We start from the raw sequence: 25,990 nt of genomic DNA, 5'->3' as shown, positions 1-25,990 counted from the left end.
GCATTAAACAATGTCAAAGCATATATTTCGGGGCAATGAAAACGGATTCTTGAAGATTTTTAAAAATCACCTATTTATTGTTACGAGAGAAAAATAAAAAATAGAGAATAGCAAAAAAAAAAAATCGGTAACTCTAAACATACCTCTGATTGGAAGGGCAAGGTTGTGAGGAACAGGGGTTGTGCTTGTTGCAGGATCCATAAGTGATCTGCGTATTGCTGAGTCCTGAGCAGCGGGCGAGGCAGGCGCTGGGATAAGTGCGGCCGGTGACGGCACACACCGGCACAAAGTGATCAGCGCAGTTGCAGGGCAGCCCTTGGAGAGAGATTGTGGTCGGACAAAATAGCGACAAAGAAATAAAAACGGTAGCAAAAAAAGCAAAACAGTTGCTGTCAATGCAAACCAAGACCTCCATAATATTGACAAAACTTTTCAATTGTAATAATATTTGAATAAACAGAATTAAAACCATGCCAACAACTGCTTCTCAAAATGTTGATCGTAAGGCAACTCGTCCGAGCAAGAGCAGTTAATGAAGCCAATTGGTATAACTAACTACAGTGATTATTTAATTCTGCTAATCCGTACGTGCAGTGAGTCGGAGGAAACCAGATTCATGATTTGTGATAGTACCAGTGAAGCGTTGGCGATCCTCGTAGCTGCTGTGTTCCATCAGACACTGGCGTCCTGTGCAGATGAGCTCACCGGCAAAGCATGTGCAGAAGTTGCAGTCGATATGGAAATGGCTGCCATGGGCTGCAGAGGCAGAGAAACGGTGTCAAGAGAAGGGCCTACAATTCACACAATTAGTGTGCAACTCATGAGAGAACTACAACGACACTTGGTAGAGAGCATACCTCTGCCAGGCTGAACAGTTTACGTTTTGTATCCCACTGATAGGCCGGATCTGGATTCGGACCTGAACCAAAACCTAATCGGCTTATTCTTGTGTCTTACCAAACCCATCCACCTAGTTTTGTCATAAGTCGTCCACAACCTTTTGAGATATTGGGCTATATATCGGTTTTATCGGTTTTAGCCCTGTCATTCAATGGTGAAGAATCACTTTAAAAATGATCAGATCCAGGTCTGGATTTCACCAAAATCTAAGAATTTTGTCCCTGTCACACACCTAACCTCTCCACCAAGTTTCTTCCGAATCCGTCAAGAACTTTTTGAGATATCATGCTATATATCGGTTTTAGCCAAGCCTGATGTTGGCTTAGCAGTTAGGGTGCCGGCTTGGGGTCCGAGGATCCTGAGTTTGAATCCCGGTCAATCGCGGAGTTAACGCCAGGGGGTTGACTCAGCCTGTCATCCTTCTGAGGTCGGCAAATTGAGTACCAGCTTGCTGGGGTGAATGTGCCTGTGTGTGCCCCAATTTAGAATAGGTGCACCGTATCCCTGCGTGTCGCAAGAGGTGACTAAAGGGTTGGTGTCAGGAAGGGCATCTGGCCATAAAATCATTGCCTCAAAAAGGGAACCATGATGACCGTCATGGGGCCCACAAGACTAACCCCCTCTCTAGCAGGGGAAATGGCCTTAAAAAAGGGATTTTTTTTTTTAATATCGGATTTAGCCCGATCAGTCAATGGTGAAGATTCACTTGAAAAATGATCGGATCCAAATCTGGATTTCACCAAAACCTAATAATTTCGTCATTGTCACATAACCAACCTCTCCAACAAGTTTCGTCTGAATCCATCTATAACCTTTTGAGAATCCTGTTCACAGACAGACAAACAAACAGATAGACAAACAGAAAGACAAAGGTGAAAACATAACCTCCATCCACCTTCGGTGCAGAGGTAATAATGAGGAAATGTCAGCAAAATTAAGAACAGAGGTTTGAGTAAATTGATGTTTTGTACTTCATGCAGGTCCAGGGCAAGTTTTTGTGGATTATAAAACAGACCAAATGAAAAAAAGCAAGGAGAGGAAGAGGAGAGAAGATGAATGCTCTCACAAAATGTTGGTATTATTAACAAGTTAAAGGGTCTTTTCCAGTACATGTATTACTTGTTTTACCTTACTTAAGCTGCAGAATTTATAGCCTGGGGAAATGCATCAAATATTCATATGGAGAGAGTATTATTGATTCAAAACCTCAGAATTGTTAATGAATAGAAGCGCCCACCAGGGGGGTGATGTTATTATCCTTATTCATATGTGTAATTCAAAATATCTCTCACTGCGAAATTCAAAACACCTCACTGCACTGGAAAACGTGGAGACAGGTATACTGTACTGCAAAGGGTGGGACTTGTAATACCCTCTCCCACCTAGGGGTGGCGCTATGCAATACATATTTACATTAAGGGTTTGGGTCCCTCCCCCGTTCCCCCAACCCTCCCAGCCCCATCATGTCCTACCTCCTCCCCCCCACTCCAAGACCACCGGCAAAGATAAAAACACCCCGATGCACTAACTGGGATCATGATGATCCTTTGCAGCAAGTCTGGATGTAATCGGGCCAGAACTGTAGGAGGAGAAAGCACGACAAATAAAAAAACAAGCAAACTGGCCAAGGCTGTTAGGACTCAAAAGATAAAGGAAACGATAGAAAACAACAAAAGCCTGAATAAAACAAACAATAAACGTTATGATGCCAAACAAAAGATACCACTGCTTGACAAAAATGGACATGAAATTTGAAATCAAGACAAATTGCTACAACGAATTGAAGAATTTTATGAACAGCTTTACCACCTTCATAAAGAGGTTGAAGAGTTGCATCAAACAGCAGTTGTAGAGATACCAGCCGTCACAAACCAGGAGGTTAAACAATAAACATGCATTAAAAAACATGAAAAGAGGGAAGGCAGCAGGGCCGGATAACATATTAATAGACACACTTGTGGAAAGAGAAGACACCATCACAGTACAGGTTGCTAAACTATACACAAAGAATTAAGTTAAGCACCCCCCCCCCCGTTTTTTTACAACCTCGCACATTACAAGTTTGTTGTCGTCAAAACAGTGTAATATACCCATGATATTGCTATATTTTCTGGAGAAGTGATATTATGGTCACATAAAAACATAACAATCATGCCGTTTTCAATATTTTATTCTGAATAATTTAAGGTGAAATTTTTTGGGAATTTTAGGCATATTTTCACCTCAATTTAAGTATGGAGCTATAGGTCCATCACGGACAGTGTGGATGACGTTTATGTTTTCTAACGTACAGTCATTGTTCTGAGAAGACCTCTAGCGATCTTTGCGTCAATAACGTGTGTAGGACCCACGTGATCGGATCACTGACTCAACCCTACGTCTCATAGACCCTGTAAGCCGTCGTATGCGTTGCTGTGGCAGGTTGTTCCATTCCCGATGTAATGCACGTTCCAATTCATCCAGATTGGCTATTGGAGGGACCATCTTCGCAATTTGTCGTCCCAACATGTCCCAAACGTGCTCGTCAAAGAATATATATTAGGGGGTGCTTAACTTAATTCTTTGTGTAGGGGTGCTTAACTTAATTCTTTGTGTATACATACAGCTTGTTTAAGACAAGGGAAAGTTCCCAAGCAATGGAAAGAAGCCAACATGATTATCCTCTTCAAAAAGGGAGACAAATGACATCTTAAGAACTATCGTCCAATCAGCTTTCTTTCAAAAAAAAAAATATATATATATACTGAACAAAATTATAAACGCAACATCCGACATTTTGAAATAATTTATGAACGTTACAGTAAAATATCACCTCTATTTTTCTGTATGTACAAAAGGTTGATGAGTCTTGAATTTGAGTGCATAAGGGTGTTTAAACGTTTTCAATGTTGTGGCACTCCGGTTATGAGATATTGCTCCCACCAGACGGGTGTGGCATGTACTGTCGCGTTTCAAAGAGCGTGAGCATTACTCAGACACTCCTTGTACTGGGGACAATAAAAGGCCACCCAAAAATGACAAGATTTGTCAGACGTCACAATGCAACAGATGTCGCAATTCATGAGGGATCGCGCCATTGCCATGCTGAATGCTGGGATATCCGTCAGAGCTGTTGCTGCACAGTGTAATGTGCATTTCTCCACCATCAACCGCTTGCGGCGCCGTTTCAGACAGTTTGGCGCGACAGCCAATCAACCACATGCCCGCAGACCACGTGTTACCACACCAGCTCAGGATCGGTACATCCGGCTCCTCCACCTGCGTGATCGTCTGCGACCAGCTTCACAGACAGCACAAGAGACGGTTGGTCTGAATAACCGACTAATCACAGAACAGACCGGAGAAATCGTCTCAGAGAAATCAATCTCCACGCCTGTCGTCCTCACCAGGGTCTTGACCTGACAGATGTTTGCCGTCGGAACCGACTACCGTGGGCGAACGCACATTTTCCATGGCCCTTGGTACGCTGGAGAAGAGTCCTCTTCACGGACGAATCCGTAACAGATTTATCAATAGAACCGTAACGTTCATAAATTATTTCAAAATGTCGGATGTTGCGTTTATAATTTTGTTCAGTGTATATATATATATATATATATATATATATATATATATATATATATATATATATATATATATATATATATATATATATATATATATATATATATATATATATATATATATATAATATATATATATAAATATAATATATATATATATATATATATATATATATATATATATATATATATATACTAGCTTGGCTCGGCTCGCTGTGCTCGGTGCGTCGTTACTGAGGAACGTGCTTGTTTTAGCTGAGGAAAATGAAAGTACCAGAGTTGCAGTTTTGTCATGGTTTAAACCAATCATAATTCAAACAATTATTTTGCACAAATGAATTTCAAATACACGTGATATCACATTTTATAAACAATTTAAGTTGAAAATTTTTTTTTCCCGAAGACTTTCAAAAAAAAAAAAAAACTGGAAATTTTTTCAAAGAAATACCCATAGGACATACCGACGGGAGAGATATGTGCATACCAGAAATTTGGTAGGATTTCACAAAGGTTTGAGAAAGTAGTTCAGTGACAAGACAAGACAAGACAACACAACACAACACAGACACTGCACAGATATATATATATATATATATATGTATGTATGTATGTATGTATGTATGTATGTATGTATGTATGTATGATATATATATATATATATATATATATATATATATATATATATATATATATATATATATATATATATATATATATTGGACACGGACTGGACTGGACACGTTGGACACTGGACACGTTGGACACTGGACACACTGGACATATATATATATATATGTATATATATATATATATATATATATATATATATATATATATATATATATATATATATATATATATGTATATGTATTGTTGCGGATTTGAGAATCCTTTGTTGTAAATATCACCCTCTGTAAATAGTGTAATGATCCTTGTAAATACCTCCGCTAAGTGTAAAGATCAAAGGTCGTCCCCTTAGTTAATCCATCGCATGCACGTAGAAAATCATATACCCTTCTAAATAGTTATTTTCTTATTCTATGTAGTTTAAGGCTCTGTTTCCCATTAGTTGACTCTGCATTGCATCAAATGACATAAGATAGATCCCTCCGACACCCCCATGGCCTCTTCAAAGTGCCAGTAACTTTGGGTGGGGTTATTGGCATCACCTTCACCCCAATACTCCATTGAACACGAGGTCATCTCGGAGCAGAAGGTGGGAGGAGTCAGCAAAGCGCCAGGAACAAGGCGTGGCTTTGCCAACGCCTCCTCAAGGGGCGGGATCGGTGAGCCCTCGCGACCAATCAAGGCCGAGGCGAGCTCACCGATGGGCGTTTCCAACAGGCCGGCGGCTTGATCGCAACGCGCCTCATAAAAGGGGGTGGGGAAGGACTGCGGAGTCAGATGCGAGAGATGCGGGAGATGCGGGAGATGCGGGAGATGCGGGAGATGCGGCAGATGGACCACACATGAGTGAGGGACCTCCGATGAGCTTTGAGTCCACCGCAGCTTTGAATCCACCGCAGCTTTGGATCCACCGCAGCTGAGTCTAGCCAAGAAGGAGTTGAGCTTTGACAGCGGTTTCGGCCACGGCTACGAAGGAACGCCGCCGTGCGAAACCGATTGAGGAGGGTCGGCGGCTGCTCACCTCGAGCCACGCCATCACCCCAACCGGGCCCGCATCCTTCCCGCCCTGTGATCCCACCTTCTCGCCCGTCCAGCCATCCACCTCCTGCCATGCATTTCTGCTTCATTCCCCGTGTAAGTCTGATTGTCGTCTGTCCTTTGTGTTGTGCCTGGGAATAAGTAAGACTGTATAGGTAAGCTAGAAATTGCTCTGTGTCCTTCTGATCTTTCCATTTCCCTGTAAATTGCATTTCATTTCTTTTCTGCTTTGGTTGTGTGTAGATAATCAATAAAGCCTGTTCTTCCTTACTCTACCTTCTTTCCTTCACATCCGTTCGTCCTTGTCTTTTCCATCATTGAATACCTGTGGAACGATTTGGCCAACGAATAAGAATCGGGTCCAGTTTTTGTTAATGGTTCGGGCCGCGGCTGCTAATCCGCTCGGCAAATAACATCTTGTCCGCGGTCTCGAACGAGGTTGCTCACCTGCCTCTCTGGAGGGAGCTAGGCAACTTCAGGACTCACGTCGGTCAGTCGCAGACAAGGGGATTAATCCCCCCTTGGTAAGGGGAGAAGGGGCCGACGGTGAGATCCGCAACAATTGGTGTCAGGAGCGAGATTCGGACCTGAAGTGCGCTTAGCGCACTCAAAATTACGAGTGGTCGAAATTTTATTTAACATCCAAATTTAAAAATCGTGCCATGGATAATCAAGGCGATCGGGTGCCGGTGGGGGAGATAGAAGGGGTAGAAGCGACCCAGGATCCCAGGGAAATGTATATGAGGGAGAGAGAAGAGGAGAGCGATGAGGATGTGGTTGCGGGGGTATCAGGTGCACAAGATGGCGCCCTCGCGCACGAGGTTTCAGACGCACAAAATGGCGGCGCCGCAGAGGTCGAGCCCGCGGTGGCGGCTGGGGACGCTGTGCAAATCGGGTTTGACCTCAGATTATTCCTGACCCAACTGGATGCAAAAATGGATAGAATGGGGCAGCGATTGGGAGGCCAAATGGGAGCAATGAGGGACGAAGCGAAGGGTACCAGTGAGCAATTGAGAAAGGGGTTAAGTAATATGGGAAATCAAATCGGGGGGCTAGGAAGCAAATTGGAGCGAATCGGTAAAGTTGGGGACAGAATGAGTGACCGCATACAAAAATGTGGGGAGAGTGCACAAAAATGTGGGGAGACCATGGACCGCATGTTGGGCGAGAGGGTCCCAAGGGTGCACGGCGAGGTAAAGCGGGTCGAGAAGAGCTGGTTGAGCGAGGCGGAGGAAAGCACGGGTAAAATGACGGGTATGGAGATCGCGACCCGGGGTATGGAAAAGCCGGCGACCGCTGAGGTAGACGGAATTTTAATACAGCCAGCGGTCATCGAGGTGAGAAAAGAAAAAGTAGTGGGAATTGAAATTGGAGAGACCGGGGACTTAGAAAAGCACTCGCGGCAGGGAAAGATGGAAAATGTGCAAAGTCCCTGCTCACATCACGATGCTGTGCTTAATAACACCAATGAAAGTTTGCAGGTGGTGTTGGAGCGAAGGAGAAGAATCCCCCAGGTGAGTCATGCTGTATATTGTGCGGGGAGATTTTGCAGGAGGATGTTTGGCGCAGAAAGAATTTTCGTGCGCTTGGGATCGAGAAAGCATCCGGGCATTGGTGAAGGGTCCCCTGTGAGTGGTGCGAGTGGAAATGGCGGGCTTGTGAGGAAAAAGTGTGCGTCGGCGAGTGGGTGTGTTATAAAGTGTGGGAGTAAAACCGAGTGCGAGCGGGAATGCACGTCGGAGTGTACAGAGTGTGACACAGAGAGTGAGAGCGATACGGAGTGTACGTGCGAGGGTGAGAGTGACCCGGAGAGTGAATTGGTGGAGGAGCAGATGCGAGGATGCACGCTTGGGATGAGTGTGCGAGGAAGCACACCTGAGTTGGTTGTGGCACGGGTGTGGGAGAGCCCATTGAAGCGCGTGAGTGGGTGGATGCGAGAGTGCACGCCCATGGTGAGTGTTACGGAGGACGTAACGAAGGAGAGGTGTGGAACGAAGTGTACGAACGATGAGTGTGCGCAAGAGGGTGCGCTAGAGGGGTGGTGTGTAACAGGGAGTGCGGTGGTGGACGGAGTGTGTGGAATGTACGGGCAGCGTTGGAACGCCGGGGTTGGTGAGTGTGAAAAGGGTCGCGGATGTGTGCGAGCATGCGAGTAAGGCATCGACGTGGACCGGAGCAGCATTTAGGGTGATGGATAGCCGATGCGAGCACTCGGGGCGCGGTGCGCTTTGTTGGATGCGAGGCCCGGCACGGGTCGGTGCTGCGTCGCTTCTCTTCGAAGAGTCATTGCCGATTCGGGCCTGGCCCCGCCCCGCACGGTCGAGTCCGGGCTTTGCCGAGCAAAGCAACCGGTCCGGTTCGAGGGCAGGTAAGAGGGATCGGAACGGCGCCCCCTTGCGGGGACGGGGTTCCGACCGGGCGAAATCGAGCCATCGGGCCGGAGACCGGAAGGTGCCATGCCGAGATGGTGCGTGGAATCTCGGCCCGACCAAACCGCCTCCCCTGAACCGAATGCCGGATGGATTCAACCTGCAGGCGACCAAACCACCCGAATTAATTGCTCGGCTTTGCGAAGCCGAGTTTTAATGATGTAACGACGCACCGAGGCTCGGATATAACGGACTGTGATGATAATAGTGTTTTGATCCGAAATTTAGAATAGTGAATAGGATTGGCAGAAGTGATTGGCAAAATTTGATGATTGGTAGAATGATTGGTAGAATGATTGGCAGTGATTGGCAAATTTTGATTTGCAGGAATTTGATGGCAAAATTGATAATGGGAGATGCCCGATGTGGTGGGATGGCAAATACATGAGCTATAGTTTTATGGGGTTTGGCAGTGAAAACTAGCCCGGGAGCGTTAGGATAAAATGATAGGGATCTAGAGAAGATTGACCATAGGCAACGGTAGCGTTAAGTAGCGACATTCCACCTGTAGTGGGGACGTAGGTAGATTAGTTTGGATTATAACAACGAGGGAGTGCAATAGTATAAGGGGCGACTGGGAAGCGCAAGTTTCAGAAGGGAGTAGTCAGCTTAGATGATGCCGTGTGTTTGAGAATTGAAAGTGTATTCGGAAGTGTATTGTGAAAAGAGTGAGTAATGGTGATTGTGGATTGTATTGAGCGTAGAAGTGTATGGAGCAGTGTATGAGGAACAATTGTGGTTGTGCATTGTATTGAATGATTGAAGAAGCCTAGGAGGAAGGAGGGTGCAGGAAGCACCAGGTGTGATGGCACAGGTGTGCAAATACAGGTGTATGGAGAATGGTTGTGTGGAATACATGGAGTATGGAATACATGGAGTATGGAATGGATGGTGTGGAGTGAGTATGGTGAAAACTGTGGAGTGTAGTGGATGGTGCGAAGGCAGTGGATGGGGAGGATGGACCCCATCACGAATACCCGGGGAGGGTAGTTTAAGAGTTAGGTAGAGGGAGTAGGTAAATTGTGGTTGGATATTGGCATCTGTGGAGCGTGTGGAAGAATGGTGTTTGGATGGGTGCATTAGTGTCGTGGAAATGGCTGGGCGTGTGGCCTGTTAGTGTGTAGTTAAATGGGCACTCCGCCACTGTGAGGATGTCGGCCAGGTGAGGCCGCAGGTGGGCTCTGGGAGCCGTTAGAGTTGTGGATGGGGCCCGAGGATCCGGAGGATGGACCCGGGTAGCCCAGTGCCAGAGAGGGCACCGAGTGGGGAGAGCGCCAGAGGGCCTTCCCCAGGTAGATAGGTTAGGGTAGGGAGCAGGTAAGCTCGGAGGCAACTGCAGTGGTGGAGGTGTGCAGGTGGGTAGACCTACTGGGAGAGCCACACGACCCAGTCCTGAAATTGTGCAAAGGCACAGGGAGTCGAATCGGGGGAGTGAGACCCCAAATTGATGAAGCACCACAGTTTGGTCAATGGGAATTTGGTTCTTAAAACCGCATCGAGTAAGTTGGCCAATGGATTGGCAGGGAAAGACCCCGGGTAGTGTAAAGTGTATTAAAGTCATTTAAAGGATAGTTGGGATTGAGAATCTCCTTGCACCATCTACATCCACTCACCTGGGGTGACAGAACTCCACACCATGCCATGGTTTGTTGTTTTTATTATTTTCTGTGCAAATGTTTTGGATTGTGAGACGCATCATGACGTGGGTGTGACCTTGTGCTGATGTTCCATCTCTCCCTCCTCATGAGGATTGATGATGAATTGGTGATGGCAAATTTAGACAATGGGATTGTGACGAATTTGGTATAGGGGAAATATGGGGAAGACGTGACATTAGTGACGAATTGGTAAGGGTGTAGATTTTGTGTACATATGGGGTAAGGGCAAGGGGAGAGTAGGTAACAGGGGGGGTGACGTACTGTAGGGACGAGCTTTTCTCCGCTCAGTCTCCAGACGCACCTCACTCTGCATTGCCTTCATTGATGTGTACCCTTGTGACCTTACCCCTCACTCAACTGTCATCTCTGTCTTCCTTCCCCGACCCATGGATCGTGCGCTCTGGGCACTGAGGGGAGCGCGCGGGAGTTCGCCATTGAGTGCCCGAATCCCTGCAACCAGCTGCCTGCATCCACGCACCACTTATGGACCACATGTCTGTGGCTGAGCACCACTCATCGACCCCACGGGTTGGGGCATGGCCCCTCTGCTGGGACCGGCCACGATGGCCCAAGATCCTGCTTGCGGACCCGGTGAGATGGCACCAAGCCCACAGGTGAACCACCCATAGTCGGCCCCTGTGGGCCATTAATAAAAATGGACACGTTCTGTGCTTTTTATATCCACCAAATAGGCCGCCAGTAAGAAGAACAAGTTGACAACATCAGGAAGAACAACGGCCAGCAGAGGGAGCCGAAGAGGAAGACCACCAACAGGGTTTTGTTATTTTGAACTGTGGTGACTGTGCACTGACTGGTGCTTTATGGTGCTCTTTATTGGTGCTGGTGCGTCGATGCAGCGCAGGCTGTCTCCCCCCCCCCCCCCCCCCAAAAGAAAAATCACGGGTCCTGGGTTGCGTTTTGTAAATACAATTAGCGTCACTTGTAAATAATGCTCCCCACCGTACATGTTTAGTTTGAAAACCATTCCGCAATTCAGTTATCCTGTGGGCGTGAATCTGTTAGGTAGCGTGCAATGCAGCAGAGGGACATACTTATTTGTGTTTTAAAACTGTCACACTCAGGGTCAGGTTAATTGTAGAGGGAATTACACCTACGTGTCACATTAAGTAAAGTTTTATAGGCCCGGGACGTGCCTGGAGGATGAGGGTGCAGTGTTGCGGATTTGAGAATCCTTTGTTGTAAATATCACCCTCTGTAAATAGTGTAATGATCCTTGTAAATACCTCCGTTAAGTGTAAAGATCAAAGGTCGTCCCCTTCGTTAATCCATCGCATGCACGTAGAAAATCATATACCCTTCTAAATAGTTATTTTCTTATTCTATGTAGTTTAAGGCTCTGTTTCCCATTAGTTGACTCTGCATTGCATCAAATGACATAAGATAGATCCCTCCGACACCCCCTTGGCCTCTTCAAAGTGCCAGTAACTTTGGGTGGGGTTATTGGCATCACCTTCACCCCAAGACTCCATTGAACACAAGGTCATCTCGGAGCAGAAGGTGGGAGGAGTCAGCAAAGCGCCAGGAACAAGGCGTGGCTTTGCCAACGCCTCCTCAAGGGGCGGGATCGGTGAGCCCTCGCGACCAATCAAGGCCGAGGCGAGCTCACCGATGGGCGTTTCCAACAGGCCGGCGGCTTGATTGCGACGTGCCTCATAAAAGGGGGTGGGGAAGGACTGCGGAGTCAGATGTGGGAGATGCGGGAGATGCGGCAGATGAACCACACATGAGCGAGGGACCTCCGATGAGCTTTGAGTCCACCGCAGCTTTGAATCCACCGCAGCTTTGGATCCACCGCAGCTGAGTCTAGCCAAGAAGGAGTTGAGCTTTGACAGCGGTTTCGGCCACGGCTACGAAGGAACGCCGCCGTGCGAAACCGATTGAGGAGGGTCGGCGGCTGCTCACCTCGAGCGGCGCCATCACACCAACCGGGCCCGCATCCTTCCCACCCTGTGATCCCACCTTCTCGCCCGTCCAGCCATCCACCTCCTGCCATTCATTTCTGCTTCATTCCCCGTGTAAGTCTGATTGTCGTCTGTCCTTTGTGTTGTCCCTGGGAATAAGTAAGGCTGTATAGGTAAGCTAGAAATTGCTCTGTGTCCTTCTGATCCTTCCATTTCTCTGTAAATTGCATTTCATTTCTTTTCTGCTTTGGTTGTGTGTAGATAATTAATAAATCCTGTTCTTCCTTACTCTGCCTTCTTTCCTTCACATCCGTTCGTCCTTGTCTTTTCCATCATTGAATACCTGTGGCACGATTTGGCCAACGAATAAGAATCTGGTCTAGTTTTTGTTAATGGTTCGAGCCGCGGCTGCTAATCCGCTCGGCAAATAACATCTTGTCAGCGGACTCGAACGAGGTTGCTCACCTGCCTCTCTGGAGGGAGCTGGGCAGCTTCAGGACTCACGTCGGTCAGTCGCAGACAAGGGGATTAATCCCCCCTTGGTAAGGGGAGAAGGGGCCGACGGTGAGATCCGCAACAATATATATATATATATATATATACAAATAAACTTTTCACAAGGGTCCTGGCCAATCAAATGGAAAGATTTCTAGATGGCAACCAATCAATAGAGGAAGCAGGCTTTAGAAGTGGATATTCCACCATAGACCACATACACACCATCAATCAACTGAAGGAAAAATGTCAGGAATACAAGCACAGATACATTCAAAGTACACCGCCCCCATGCCAAATAATTAAATATCCTACAGCGCGGCATTCCCGGGGCGCCTCCGGTGTCCGGCAATACCGCAGTGCAGCTCATAGAGGCTGCATTGGGAGGGAGAGGTGTACACTAATTGATTGATTAATTAATTGTATAATTAAAATCAATAAAAGATTATCACAAAATATTTTCTTAATCAATTGGCTAATAGCATAACTAAACCACTAGTGCTTCATCCGAAGATGTATCTTTTAGAAATTTAATTAAATAAGTCATTAATAAAAAATTAAATAATTAATTGATTAATCAATAAATAATTAATAGATTAATCAATAAATAATTATTAATCGATTAAATGATTAATCAATAAATCAAAAATATCCTTGATAGCCACATCACTTGGTCACTGTCATGTCCAAATATTAGCTTCCCAGCTCAAAAGGTGCCTGAGATATTGGCCAAATTAGAAAGAAAATAAATAAATGATTAATAATGAAAATAAATAAATAATAATCATTTAAAACTTAAATTATTAATCAATTCGGTCCGAGAACACATAAACCACCACCATTTCATCAGAATCTGTAACTAAAAAAAATAATCTTTTTTACCATTAATCAAATAATTAAATAATTAATCGATTAATTGATTAATCAATAAATCAAAAATAGCCTTTGCAGCCAAATCACCTGGTCATTGGCAGGTCCAAATATCAGCTTCCTAACTCAAAAGGTGCCTGAGTTAATGGTCAGAAGAGAAAGGAAATTTGATTAATTAAATAAGTACTTAATTATAATATATAAAATAACCACATTTAGAGGCCATTTTTCCCCGCAAAGCGGGGGTTGGCCTTTTTCGGGGACCGTGGTTGTTGTTAATTTAATTAATAAGTTAATAAGTACTTAATTAATCGCTCATAATTAAATAACTCCTCAATTAATTGATTCATCATAAAACAAAAAATACGGTTTTTGCAAAGGACTTGCTCACTATTGTGCCGAAATTTCAGCTTCCTAGCTCAAAGGATGGCTGAGATATCGCCGGGACAAGCAAACAAACAAGAAAACAAGTACACATACATTCAAAGTACACCGCCCCCATGCCAAATAATTAAATAACCTACAGCGGGGCATTGCCGGCGCGCCTTGGGCGCCCGGCAATACCGCAGTGCAGCTCATAGAGACTGTATTTGGAGAGAGAGGTGCACAATAATTGATTGATTAATTGTATAATTAAAATCAATAAAAGATTATCACAAAATATTTTCTTAATCAATTGGCTAATAGCATAACTAAACCACTAGTGCTTCATCCGAAAATGTATCTTTTAGAAATTTAATTAAATAAGTCATTAATAAAAAATTAAATAATTAATTGATTAATCAATAAATAATTAATCGATTAATCAATAAATAATTAATCGATTAAATGATTAATCAATAAATCAAAAATATCCTTGACAGCCACATCACTTGGTCACTGTCATGTCCAAATATTAGCTTCCCAGCTCAAAAGGTGCCTGAGATATTGGCCAAATGAGAAAGAAAATAAATAAATGATTAATAATGAAAATAAATAAATAATAATCATTAAAAAATTAAATTATTAAGCAATTCGGTCACAGAACACACCACCATTTCATCAGAATCTGTGACTGATTTTTTTTTTCTAGTATTTAATCGAATAATTAAATAATTAATCGATTAATTGATTAATTGATTAATCAATAAATCAAAAATATCCTTGATAGTCACATCACTTGGTCACTCATGTCCAAATATTAGCTTCCGAGCTCAAAAGGTGCCTGAGATATTGGCCAAATGAGAAAGAAAATAAATAAATGATTAATAATGAAAAGAAATAAATAATAATCATTAAAAAATTAAATTATTAATCAATTCGGTAATAGAACACATAAACCACCACCATTTCATCAGAATCTGCAACTTAAAAAAAAAAAAAATTGTCATTAATCGAATAATTAAATAATTAATCGATTCATTGATTAATTGATTAATTAATAAATCAAAAATAGCCTTTGCAGCCAAATCACCTGGTCATTGGCATGTCCAAATATCAGCTTCCTCACTCAAAAGGTGCCTGAGTTAATGGTCAGAAGAGAAAGGAAATTCGATTAATTAAATAAGTACTTAATTAATCGCTAATAATTAAATAACTCCTCAATGAATTGATTAATCAAAAAACAAAAAATACCGTTTTTGACAAAGGACTTGCTCACTATTGTGCCGAAATTTAAGCTTCCTAGCTCAAAGGATGGCTGAGATATCGCCCGGACAACCAAGAAAACAAGAAACAAGAAAGCAAGAAAACAAACAACCAGAGTGAAAACTGAGTACTCCCTTTCAGCGTGCGTCACTGCCGAGCCCCCTTCGGTGCCCGGCAATGACGTTTTGCAATGCCTGGAGATGGAATATGAAAGGTGCGGTGTACAACAACCAGAGTGAAAACTGAGAACTCCCTTTCAGCGTGCGTCACTGCCGAGCCCCCTTCGGTGCCCGGAAATGACGTTTTGCAATGCCTGGAGATGGCATAGGAAAGGTGCGGTGTACAACAAACAAACAAGAAAACAAACAACCAGAGTGAAAACTGAGTACTCACTTTCAGCGTGCGTCACTGCCGAGCCCCCTTCGGTGCCCGGCAATGACGTTTTGCAATGCCTGGGGATGGCATAGGAAAGGAGCGGTGTACAACAACCAGAGTGAAAACTGAGTACTCCCTTTCAGCATGCGTCACTGCCGAGCCCCCTTCGGTGCCCCGCAATGACGTTTTGCAATGCCTGGAGATGGCATAGGAAAGGTGCGGTGTACAATAATAAACCTCTCTGCATGGTATTTGTAGACTATTAGAAAGCATTCAAATCATTCGGTCTAAAGGATGTAAAGGTCGAAAGCGTCTATAGGGATTTGAAGGGCCATAAGGGGTCGAAAGGGTCTTAGGATCTAAATGTCTAAAGGTGTCTAAAGGGATCTTAAACGGTCTAAAAATTATCTTAAAATGTCCGAGGTTTTAAAGGGTCTAAAATTCTAAACAGTCTTAAGGGGTATAAAGATCTATGCAGTCTAAAGCGTATAAAGGGTATGTCCCAATAGTCGTTCGGGTTTGAAATGTTTAGAGGAGCCTAAAGTGTTGAAAGGGTCTCAAAAAGGTATATGGGGGTCGAAAGAGTCGAAAGATCAAAAGGATACATTCCAATGGTAGTTGGGGTCTGAAGGGTCTATAGGGTCTTAAGGGGTGTATAGGGTCTAAACTAAAGGGTGAAAATTGTCGATGGGGTCTTAAAAGGACTAAAAGGTACTAAGAAAAGTCTCACATGACTGTCACCTCTCTGCCACCACCCCCACCCGCACTTTTCCCCCACTGCAACTCTCTGTCCTCCCCTCCCCTTTTCTTTCCTGTTTGTCAAAGCAAGAGGGTATTGATGACATTAAGAGGTTAACATTTAATGAAGAGGCCAAATTAAATTATGATTGAAATTAAAATTTTAATTAAATTAAGAGGTTTAAATTGAACATCAACAAACATCTCGTGAGATGACGGACTCTCGCGATATGTGATGGACATACAAACAGAGATTACATTTTGAGTTAATTAATTAGCTAATTATCTCACCACCTGGAGGGAAATAAAGAGGTTTTGTTTGACGTCATGACTAATCATGCCGAGTTTCAAGACGATACGTTGAGCCACCTCGAGGAGTAGGGGGGAAAAAAACAAAAAATAATAATGAACCATTTGCTGGAAGGAAGGAAGGAAGGAAGGAAGGACTAACTGAAGGACATCGTTGTGGCTCTAACAGCTCCTCTCGACTTTGTCCTATGAGCTAAAAATGGAGAAAATGTTAACAGCAGCACAAAACAATATGGAACGACGTTAGTTATTACATACAAAGATAGAAAGACAAATAAATGCGTCATAGAATGAACCAAAACTCAGGATATCTTCGAAATAATCAAACTTCGGAAATTGAAATGGGCAGGCCGCATTAGCAGAAAGTCAGACAACAGGTGAACAACAATATTAACAACACGGAGACCCATAGATGGCAACATGAACAGGGGAAGGCGATGTCGAGGATGGAGGGATGAAATAGACAAGTATTGGAGAAGAGTCAATTGGAACAACAAAGCAAGAGTCAACAATGTCTGCTGCTCTTCTTCTGCTCCAATCGGCTCATCTGATCATGTGCTTGTTAAAGTGGACATCTCTCTGACCATTCTCAGGGAGCCTGCTCAGCGTCGGCGAGTCTGGCATTTCACTCAGGCCAACTGACACGGTCTTCAAGCAGCCATCAATCATCTGGACTGGTCTCCCATCTCTACCACCTCTGACATCAACTCATCCTGGGAATTCTTCCAAAGTAAATTGCTCTCTCTCATGCACAGATTTATCCCATCTCGTCTTCAGTTGTCATACCCTTCCTCCCGTCCATGGTACACGGATCTTGTGGTGAGGCTGTAGCCCAGAAACAACTTGCCTTCGTCTCCTGGAAAGCAAATCCAACGGAAGGAAATCTCATTTCCTTTCACAAAGCCCGAAACAAGTGTGTGTCCACCCTCAGGAGAGCCAGGAAACAATATCTCTCTGTTCTCAAGACCGAACTCTCTTATCTGTCTCCCTCTTCCAAATCCTGGTGGCGTCTGGTCAAATCTGTTTCTGGTGTTTGTTTCCCCTCCATCCCCTCCCTTACCTCAAACGGCTACACAGCTGACTCCGCACGTGAAAAAGCTGAATGCCTCAACTCTGTGTTTGCCTCTAAATCTTGTGTCCCAAACCCATCCCTCTCTGTACCCACTGTACCCAGTCGTACCCAGCTGCTCCTGGACTCCGTGTCCTTTCCTCCTGACAAGGTGGAAAAGTTTCTGTCAACCCTCGACTCTGATTCTGCAACTGGACCTGACGGCATCAACCCACGGGTCCCAAAAAGGCTGTTCTTCCGCTCTTTCACTCCCTCTCTCTGTTCTCTTCACCCTCTCTTTTGCTCAAGGTCAACTGCCATCTGCTTGGAAATCAGCCAACATCACCGCTTTGCACAAAAAAGGTGCAAAAACAGATCCTAGCAACTACAGACCAATCAGCCTTCTCCCAATTATCAGCAAAGTCATGGAATCCATCATTGCTTCGGATATGAAATCTTTCCTCTTCTCCAATGGCTTGATCTCTGATCATCAATTTGGTTTCAGACCAGGTCACCCTACTCTGGACATGCTGCTTCTGCTGTCTCAAAATTGGATGGAGGTCGTCAATGCCAAACAGGAAATTAGAGCTGTCTCCCTCGACATATCACGTGCCTTTGATATGGTCTGGCACCCCGCTCTGCTCACCAAACTCTCCTCCTTTGGTATCCATGGAAATCTCCACGCATGGCTGGCGGACTTCCTCTCTCATCGTAGTCAACGTGTGGCCCTGAATGGGTTTCTCTCATCTCCACTTCCTGTTCAGGCTGGAGTTCCCCAAGGCAGTGTTCTGGGCCCTGTGCTTTTTCTGGTCTCATCAATGATCTCTCTGACTCTCTTGAAAATCCTCTCTATCTCTTTGCTGATGACTTCACTCTCTGCCGCTCCATTCCTCATCCCTAAGATCGGCAGTCTGCAGCCTCCTCACTCTCTGCAGACCTGGACAAAATCACAGACTGGGCAAACAAGTGGAGCATGTCTTTCAATCCTGACAAATCTCACACTCTTACGAGGTCTCTCCGAGAAGACCGACTGGACAACCCTCCCATCTACTTTCTGAATAATCCTCTCCAAGAAGTTCTGTCACTCAAGCTTTTGGGTCTCACTATCTGCCATGATCTTTCCTGGGAAAACCACATTTCCAAGCTGGCCTCCAAAGCCAGTCGCCGAATGGGCATCCTCCGTCGTGCGAAGTCCTTCCCTGGCACACCTGAGCTCCTCACCAAATACAAGGCTTTCATCCGCAGCTCAATGGAATACTGCTCTCCCCTCTGGGCTGGTGTTCCTGCCTCACGCCTAGCTCATCTTCACGCTGTTGAAACCAAAGCGTTCAGAATCATTGGAATCTCCCGCGATGACGCTATCTCCGAGGGCCTTTCACTTACTCACCGCAGGCAGGTTGGTGGTCTTTCCGTCTTCTCCCGACTCCTCTCCGGCCTTGCTCCCCCAGCTCTCTCTGGGCTCTGTCCCCCAAATATTCCTGCAGGTCGCACAAGATCTGCCTGCAACCCTCCTATGGTTAAACTGCCAAAATCAAGACTCTCTGCTCACCTTCACTTCTTCATTCCTCTTTTCTCCCGCCTCTGGAACAAACTCCCTCACTCTCTTCCATCCCACTCCTCCCTCCAGGTCTTTAAAACGGCTGTTCACCACCATCTCTTATCTTCCCCAATCCAAAACCTTGATCTTTTCTACCCTCGCTAATTTCACCCCAAATCCACTTTTTTTAGGTGACTTTTGTCTTCTTTCCTGGAAGTCCTTGGTGTCCTTGCGTTTTATACCTATCCTGCCTCCCCCCAGGCCCTCTCCCTCCCACACATCTCCCAATGTCCCTGCTCTCAAATGTTGTGTTTGTGTGCTTCCTCCCCTTCTCTCCCCATCTTGTCGACCGCTCCCCTTTTTATATACTTTGTTTGCTTGTTTGTTTGATTTGTTTGTTTGATAAATGTTAGCTCTTTCACGAGCCTCGACTCTGTATACAAAAAAAAGAAGAAAAAAAAAGAGATAGAGCAAGATGGCGACAACATGCTGAGGCTTTAGCGGTGGACTGAAAATAGCCGATGATAAGAATACCCACAATGGTGATACCTTACTTCAGAAACAATTGTTTGTACATGCCCTGCATGAAAGACAAAGAAAGGTTTTCTTCCATCTGAGAACTTTTTTGATCATTGCTCACAAAAATGAGTTTCTTCTTCTCCTTTAATCTTACTTGTTACCCTTACCAGAGGAAAGGGTATTGCATTTGAGTCTGTCTGTCTGTCTGTCTATCTGTTTGTTTGTCCGCACAGAAAAATGTGATTTTCTTTGCAACCGTTGGTCCTGTAGTAAGTTCAGGAATCTCCTTCAATTCAAGTGGTTTATTAAAGACGATAACAAGCTCTCACAGAGCACACGGCCATCATGACGAACCGCCATCAACCACTGAAGCCACGCCCCCAGACGTCACTATGCAGTACGTCGTACCAATCACAACATCTCCCTTTCATTGAAATTATTATGCTTGTATGCAACAAAACACAACTAAACTAAATCAAAATAATAAACACAATCAGACACAACTTGAACCACACATAGATGGGATCTGGGGTAACTGTTATAACTCTTAACCAAAATGTAATTACTGCTCAGTATGATTAGCTAAAACAGAGAAAACATAGAATCATTCCAATCAACGGATTGTCTCTGCACTAACATTACAAGGGCTGATTTCTGGTGGTCGTTACTCACTATCACAATACCTCAATGGTTTTCGAATCACACGGCCTGATCTGGTCGAGTACGGAGAGTTGTCCGGCCTTGTTGTCTCAGCACTCTCGTCATCCTTGGAGCTGGAGCAGTCGTTAGTTTCCATTGCTGAAGCGTCGTTGTTGAAATGTACGTGTCGAGCAGTTGGTAGACTTTGATGTGTTGGTTGGGTCGGTTCGTCCTTCCACTTGGCGCCACAATCGGGTGGATGAAGTTCACACAAGTGTGCCCTGGTTCTTCGAAGACGCGTCCCGTTAGGCGTCTGTACTATATACGAGCGGGGTTCATTACAGCGAGCCACAACTTTCCCAGGGTACCATTGGTGCGTGTCCTTGTTCAGAATCCGAACCCGATGTCCAATAGCCAATTCAGGTAATTGCGGCCCAGCCGTTCTGTTGTATTGCTTCGCCATCCGGTCTCCACGTTCCTTCAATCGTTCCTGAATTTCCTGATGCCTTTGTTGTGCAGGAACCAACAGACGACTTGGTAGGTTGGTGCGTATGGGCCGGTTGAACAGCATTTCGCTTGGACTTGGGAGGTGGGAATCTACAGGTGTGCACCTCAGGTGTTGTAGTGCAATATCTATGTCACTCCCTGATCTAATACACTTTTTGATCATGTTCTTCACTGCTTGAACTTGTCTCTCAACCAATCCATTTCTGCGTGGATATCTTGGCGATGTTGTCGTGTGTTTTACATTCCATTTGGTACACATATCACGGTACGGCTTACCCACATATTGAGGTCCATTGTCCGATATGACCTCCAGATTGTCCGATATGACCTCAGCTCCAGAGGTGGGCCGAACATACTGAAACATTCAGATGTGACCTTCGCTACTGCACTGCTCGTCGTGTATTCCATTCTCTTCACAACTGGGTACTTGGTGTAATAATCCGTCACCAAGAGGTAGGTCTGCCCGTGTAGCTCACACATATCACTGGCTACCTTTGTCCATGGTACCACTGGTATCTCATGAGCTATCATAGCCTCACGCCTTTGTTCTGGTTGGTTCTCTTGACATGCCTTACATGTTCTGACAACTCTCTCAATGTTCAGATATATACTTGGCCAGTAAACACATTCGTGTGCTAGACGTTTTGTCTTTTCGATCCCCATGTGCGCCTCATGGAGCTGGTCGAGGATATCCTGACGTAGCTGCTCTGGAATTAGTACCTGTCGACCTTTGAAGAGAATACCATCACAAATACCAATTTCATCACGGTATGGCCAGTACGGACGTAGGTCCACAGGCAGCTCTGTAATCCTAGCAGGCCACCCTCGATGAACAACCTCTGCAATGCTCGAAAGTTCTATCAGCCTTTCCACACTCTCTGAGATGGTCTTGTTTCCTTGAGCTGAAATTAATGAGGTCAAAGCGATGATGATCATCCACATCATCAAGCTCAATACCATCTACACGTGTGTCCAACTGCAATTCCTGATTGTTCTCTGGGTTCGGTAGCCTCGACAGCGTGTCTGATAGCATCATCTCACGGCCGGCCTTATACTCCAGATCAAAATCGTAGCCTTGGATTTTCACAAGAAGACGCTGAAGCCGTTGAGGAGCGCTTGTAAGCAGTTTGCTGATGATCATGACCAATGGTTTGTGGTCTGTGTATACCTTGAAGCATTTCCCAAACACGTAAGTATGGATCTTCTGTATGCCAGCAACAAGGGCCAGGGTTTCTCGTTCAATGTTTGAATATGCAGACTGAGTGGGTGTCAGAGTTCATGACGCAAAAGCAACAGGCTTGTCATCCTGCAAAAGGCATGCACCCAGTCCCTTCTGTGACGCATCCACTTCCAAAACTGTCTCCTTGTCATGATGATAGTATGTTAGACAGGCGTCTTCATCAACACTCTGTTTCAGTTGCTCAAATGCAAACTGATGGTCTTCCTGCCACATGAATGGCACTCCATTCTTCAGTAAATCTCGGAGGGGTGCCACTTTATCCGCAAAGTGGGGAATATGTGGTGACAGATAGTTCATCAGTCCAATGAATCAGCTCAAGTCTTCCTTATCCTGCGGTGACGGCATCTTCCGGATGTCGCAGATCTTCCCAGGATCAGGTGAGATTCTTTGTTTGCTGTAGATCGAGCCGAAGAAGTTGATACGGTCGGTCTTGATGATACATTTCAAAGAGTTGAAAACCAGACCCTCCTTTCGTGCTACTTTCATCAGGTTCAGAAGATTACGATCATGCTCCTCTTCAGTTCGTCCTGATACTGCCACTTCATCGGAGATACCAATACAGCCTGGTGCTTGCTCGAGTATGCAGTCCATGGCTTGCTGGAACAGATCCTGGCTGACACATAACCCAAAAGGCAATCTCCTGAAGCACCAGTGCCCAAAAGGTGTGTGGAATGTGGTCAAATCCTGGCTTTCCTCATCCAGATGCACAGCCCAATAGCCAGCCCGAGCATCTAATTTTGAGAATATCGTGGCGTCAGCAAATTCTTGGTTCAGCTCGTCTAATGTCGGTATTTTATGTGGACACCTCTTCAGCCAAGAGTTCAGGCATTTCGGATCGAGACATACTCTTAAGCTCCCATCTTTCTTTACACTATTACAGATGGAAGAGCACCAATCCGTATGATAGTCCACTTTCCTGATGATACCCTGTTTTTCCATTCTCATTGGTTCCTCCTTCAACTTCCCTTTGATGTGAACACTACACTTCCTTGGTGCATCAATCGATGCCTTTGCATCAGGCTTTATATGAAGCCTCACTTTTCCTTTAAAATTCCCAATGCAGTCAAACCTGTCCGGGAACAGCCTTTTCAAATCATCCACGGAATTCACCTTGTAGGCCTGTTCCTCATGGCGCATTGGTTTCGCAATCCTTGATGCTGGAGGTGCAGCCTTCAGCAATGTCCTCCGTTGCCCAGCAATGCTGTTTATGGTGACGATGTTGAGCCGTTCACACGCTGGTAGTCCAAGTACTGCAGGTCCAGGTACTTCAACCACATAGAACCTGTATTTGAACCAATCTGAGTCTTTATATCGACACAAGAGCTTTAGGATTCCGTGACACTTGATCTCACTGCCATTGTGTGAGCTTGGTCCCACCAAGTGGAGTCAGTTTTGACATCCATTTGTTTCCATACATGTCCTTCACAATACGCGTTGGCAAAGTATTCCCTGACGCACCTGTATCCACTTTCAACTGCAGTTTGTATACACCTTTCATGTCAGGGCATACAATGTTCAACAATGTGTACACTTCATCTCTCGTCTCCTTCATACACAGTGTGGATACCCTGATCACGTGAAACGGCTTGGTGTGTTCATATGCGTCAGTGTCACTTTCGTAACTGTCTTCATCGCCTTCAGTACAATACCCTGACACTTCATTCACCGAGGTCCCATTATTGTTACTTCCCCGAAGCATACCTCTCAACTTGCTTCTGCTGACTCGACGGCCTCTTCCACCCATTGCAAGACGGCGGCTCCACTCGTATCCATCAGCATATCTCGTGCTTCGTTTGGGATTTTCACAACAACGGGCCCAGTGTCCCAGTTCACCACAATACTTACAATAATCATTGTATGCTGGACAGTTCCGTGGTGGATGTGATAGTCCACACTTTTTGCACTTTTGTCGATGTGTCATGGCATTCACAGACGATGAAGGCCCTTCCATCTTCTGGATGGCCTGCTTTCCAATTACCATTGCTTCGTACTTGCGTCCCTCACTTAAAACCAGGTCCATGTCGAACCCGACCTCCTGGTCGAGCAGATGCTTTTGAAAATCATCATGTGGGGTGCTAGCAACAATCAACTCGATAATCCGTTCCGAGAGTTCTGCTTCGGAGAAATTGCACAACCTTCCCTTCCGTCGGCATCGGTTGATGAAATCATCAATGGACTCTCCTTCTTGCTGCCGAAATCTCACCATTTCCAGCCGGTGAATCCGAAAGTTTATATGAATGTCCAACTGATCCCCGAATAATTTATATAATTTATCCGGATCCTTTTTATCATCCTCACTCAGAGTCGACGCATTGATCCGCCTCAGTCCTTCGTCTCCCACAGCAATCTGAATCTTGATGGCCTGTCTGGCTTTAGTTTCGATGCCCTCGTCCGACAGCACCAAGTTCATTCGGTGCTTGAATAACTTGAAGGTCTCCGCCAGCTCCGAGCTGGACCAGTCCATTATCGGGAACTTCGCCATGTTGAAAAAACACGGAACGTGCCGCCGTGGTAATCCGCAAAGAAAAACAAGACCAAACGTCACACTGCTTGTTGATCTTCACGATCCCACCGCTGCCACCATGTAGTAAGTTCAGGAATCTCCTTCAATTCAAGTGGTTTATTAAAGACGATAACAAGCTCTCACAGAGCACACGGCCATCATGACGAGCCGCCATCAACCACTGAAGCCACGCCCCCAGACGTCACTACGCAGTACGTCGTACCAATCACAACAGGTCCGATTGACAGGAAATTTTCAAAATAAGTGCACTTCCTCCTGTATATTTTTTTATTGATAATTATGACATCATAGGTCACGTGGTACTGGCGCCATCTTGGAAAAACCGAAAAACTTTGCACCTCTATATCTCTAAAAGCGCAGCATACAAAAAAATTGTGATGTGGCTCATTGTAAAGAACTCTCCATGGGGAAAAACAGATGTTAATGATGATGCCATCGGCGCCTCCATTATGACATCATAATTCGACAAGTACAAAACTTCATCCGATCAAGATGAAATTTCTTGGGCATCATCTAGACATAAATTGGTGGAAAAAAACAAAATGATGACATCATCGGTCACGTGGTTCGACTGGCATATTTGTTTTAACACAAAAGCCTTAAAAGCCACTAAAATCAATTCCTGGCGAGGGTCTGCAAATCTCAAAAATGTCCGCTGTCCATTGCTCTTTCTTGTTTTGAAATTTGTTATTATACAGCGCACCTTTCCTATGCCATCTCCAGGCATTGCAAAACGTCATTGCCGGGCACCGAAGGGGGCTCGGCAGTGACGTACACTGAAAGGGAGTACTCAGTTTTCACTCTGGTTGTTTGTTTTCTTGTTTTCTTTCTTGTTTTCTTTCTTGTTTGTTTGTCCGGGCGATATCTCAGCCATCCTTTGAGCTAGGAAGCTGAAATTTCAGGACAATAGTGAGCAAGTCCTTTGTCAAAAACGTTATTTTTTGTTTTTTGATTAATCAATTAATTGAGGAGTTATTTAATTATTAGCGATTAATTGAGTACATATTTAATTAATCAAATTTCCTTTCTCTTCTGACCATTAACTCAGGCACCTTTTGAGTTAGGAAGCTGATATTTGGACATGCCAATGACCAGTTTATTTGGCTGCAAAGGCTATTTTTGATTTAATAATTAATTAATTAATCAATTAATCGATTAATTATTTAATTATTCGAATAATGACTAAAAAAACTTTTTTTAAAAGTTACAGATTCTGATGAAATAGTGGTGGTTTATGTGTTCTGTGACCGAATTGATTAATAATTTAATTTTTTAATGATTACTATTTATTTATTTTCATTATTAATCTTTTATTTATTTTCTTTCTCATTTGGCCAATATCTCAGGCACCTTTTGAGCTGGGAAGCTAATATTTGGACATGACAGTGACCAAGTGATGTGGCTATCAAGGATATTTTTGATTTAT

At 44.6% G+C, this 25,990-nt stretch overlaps 1 protein-coding gene across 1 annotated transcript in view; it reads right to left on the bottom strand.

Annotated features, from left to right (window-relative positions):
- Positions 1 to 25,990, bottom strand: part of RECK (reversion inducing cysteine rich protein with kazal motifs) — a 226,512-nt gene that overhangs the window by 13,814 nt on the left and 186,708 nt on the right. The window contains exons 15-16 of the mRNA XM_068121103.2: positions 634 to 756; positions 144 to 315 (exon numbers count right to left, since the gene is read on the bottom strand). Coding sequence (XP_067977204.2) covers positions 144 to 315; positions 634 to 756 — 295 coding nt within the window. The remainder of the gene's footprint in view (positions 1 to 143; positions 316 to 633; positions 757 to 25,990) is intronic.

This window comes from Myxine glutinosa, chromosome 6 (assembly GCF_964187855.1).
Source record: "Myxine glutinosa chromosome 6, kmMyxGlut1.1, whole genome shotgun sequence".
NCBI classification, from domain to species: Eukaryota; Metazoa; Chordata; class Myxini; order Myxiniformes; family Myxinidae; genus Myxine; species Myxine glutinosa.
This window is presented reverse-complemented; position numbering and strand designations above follow the sequence as displayed.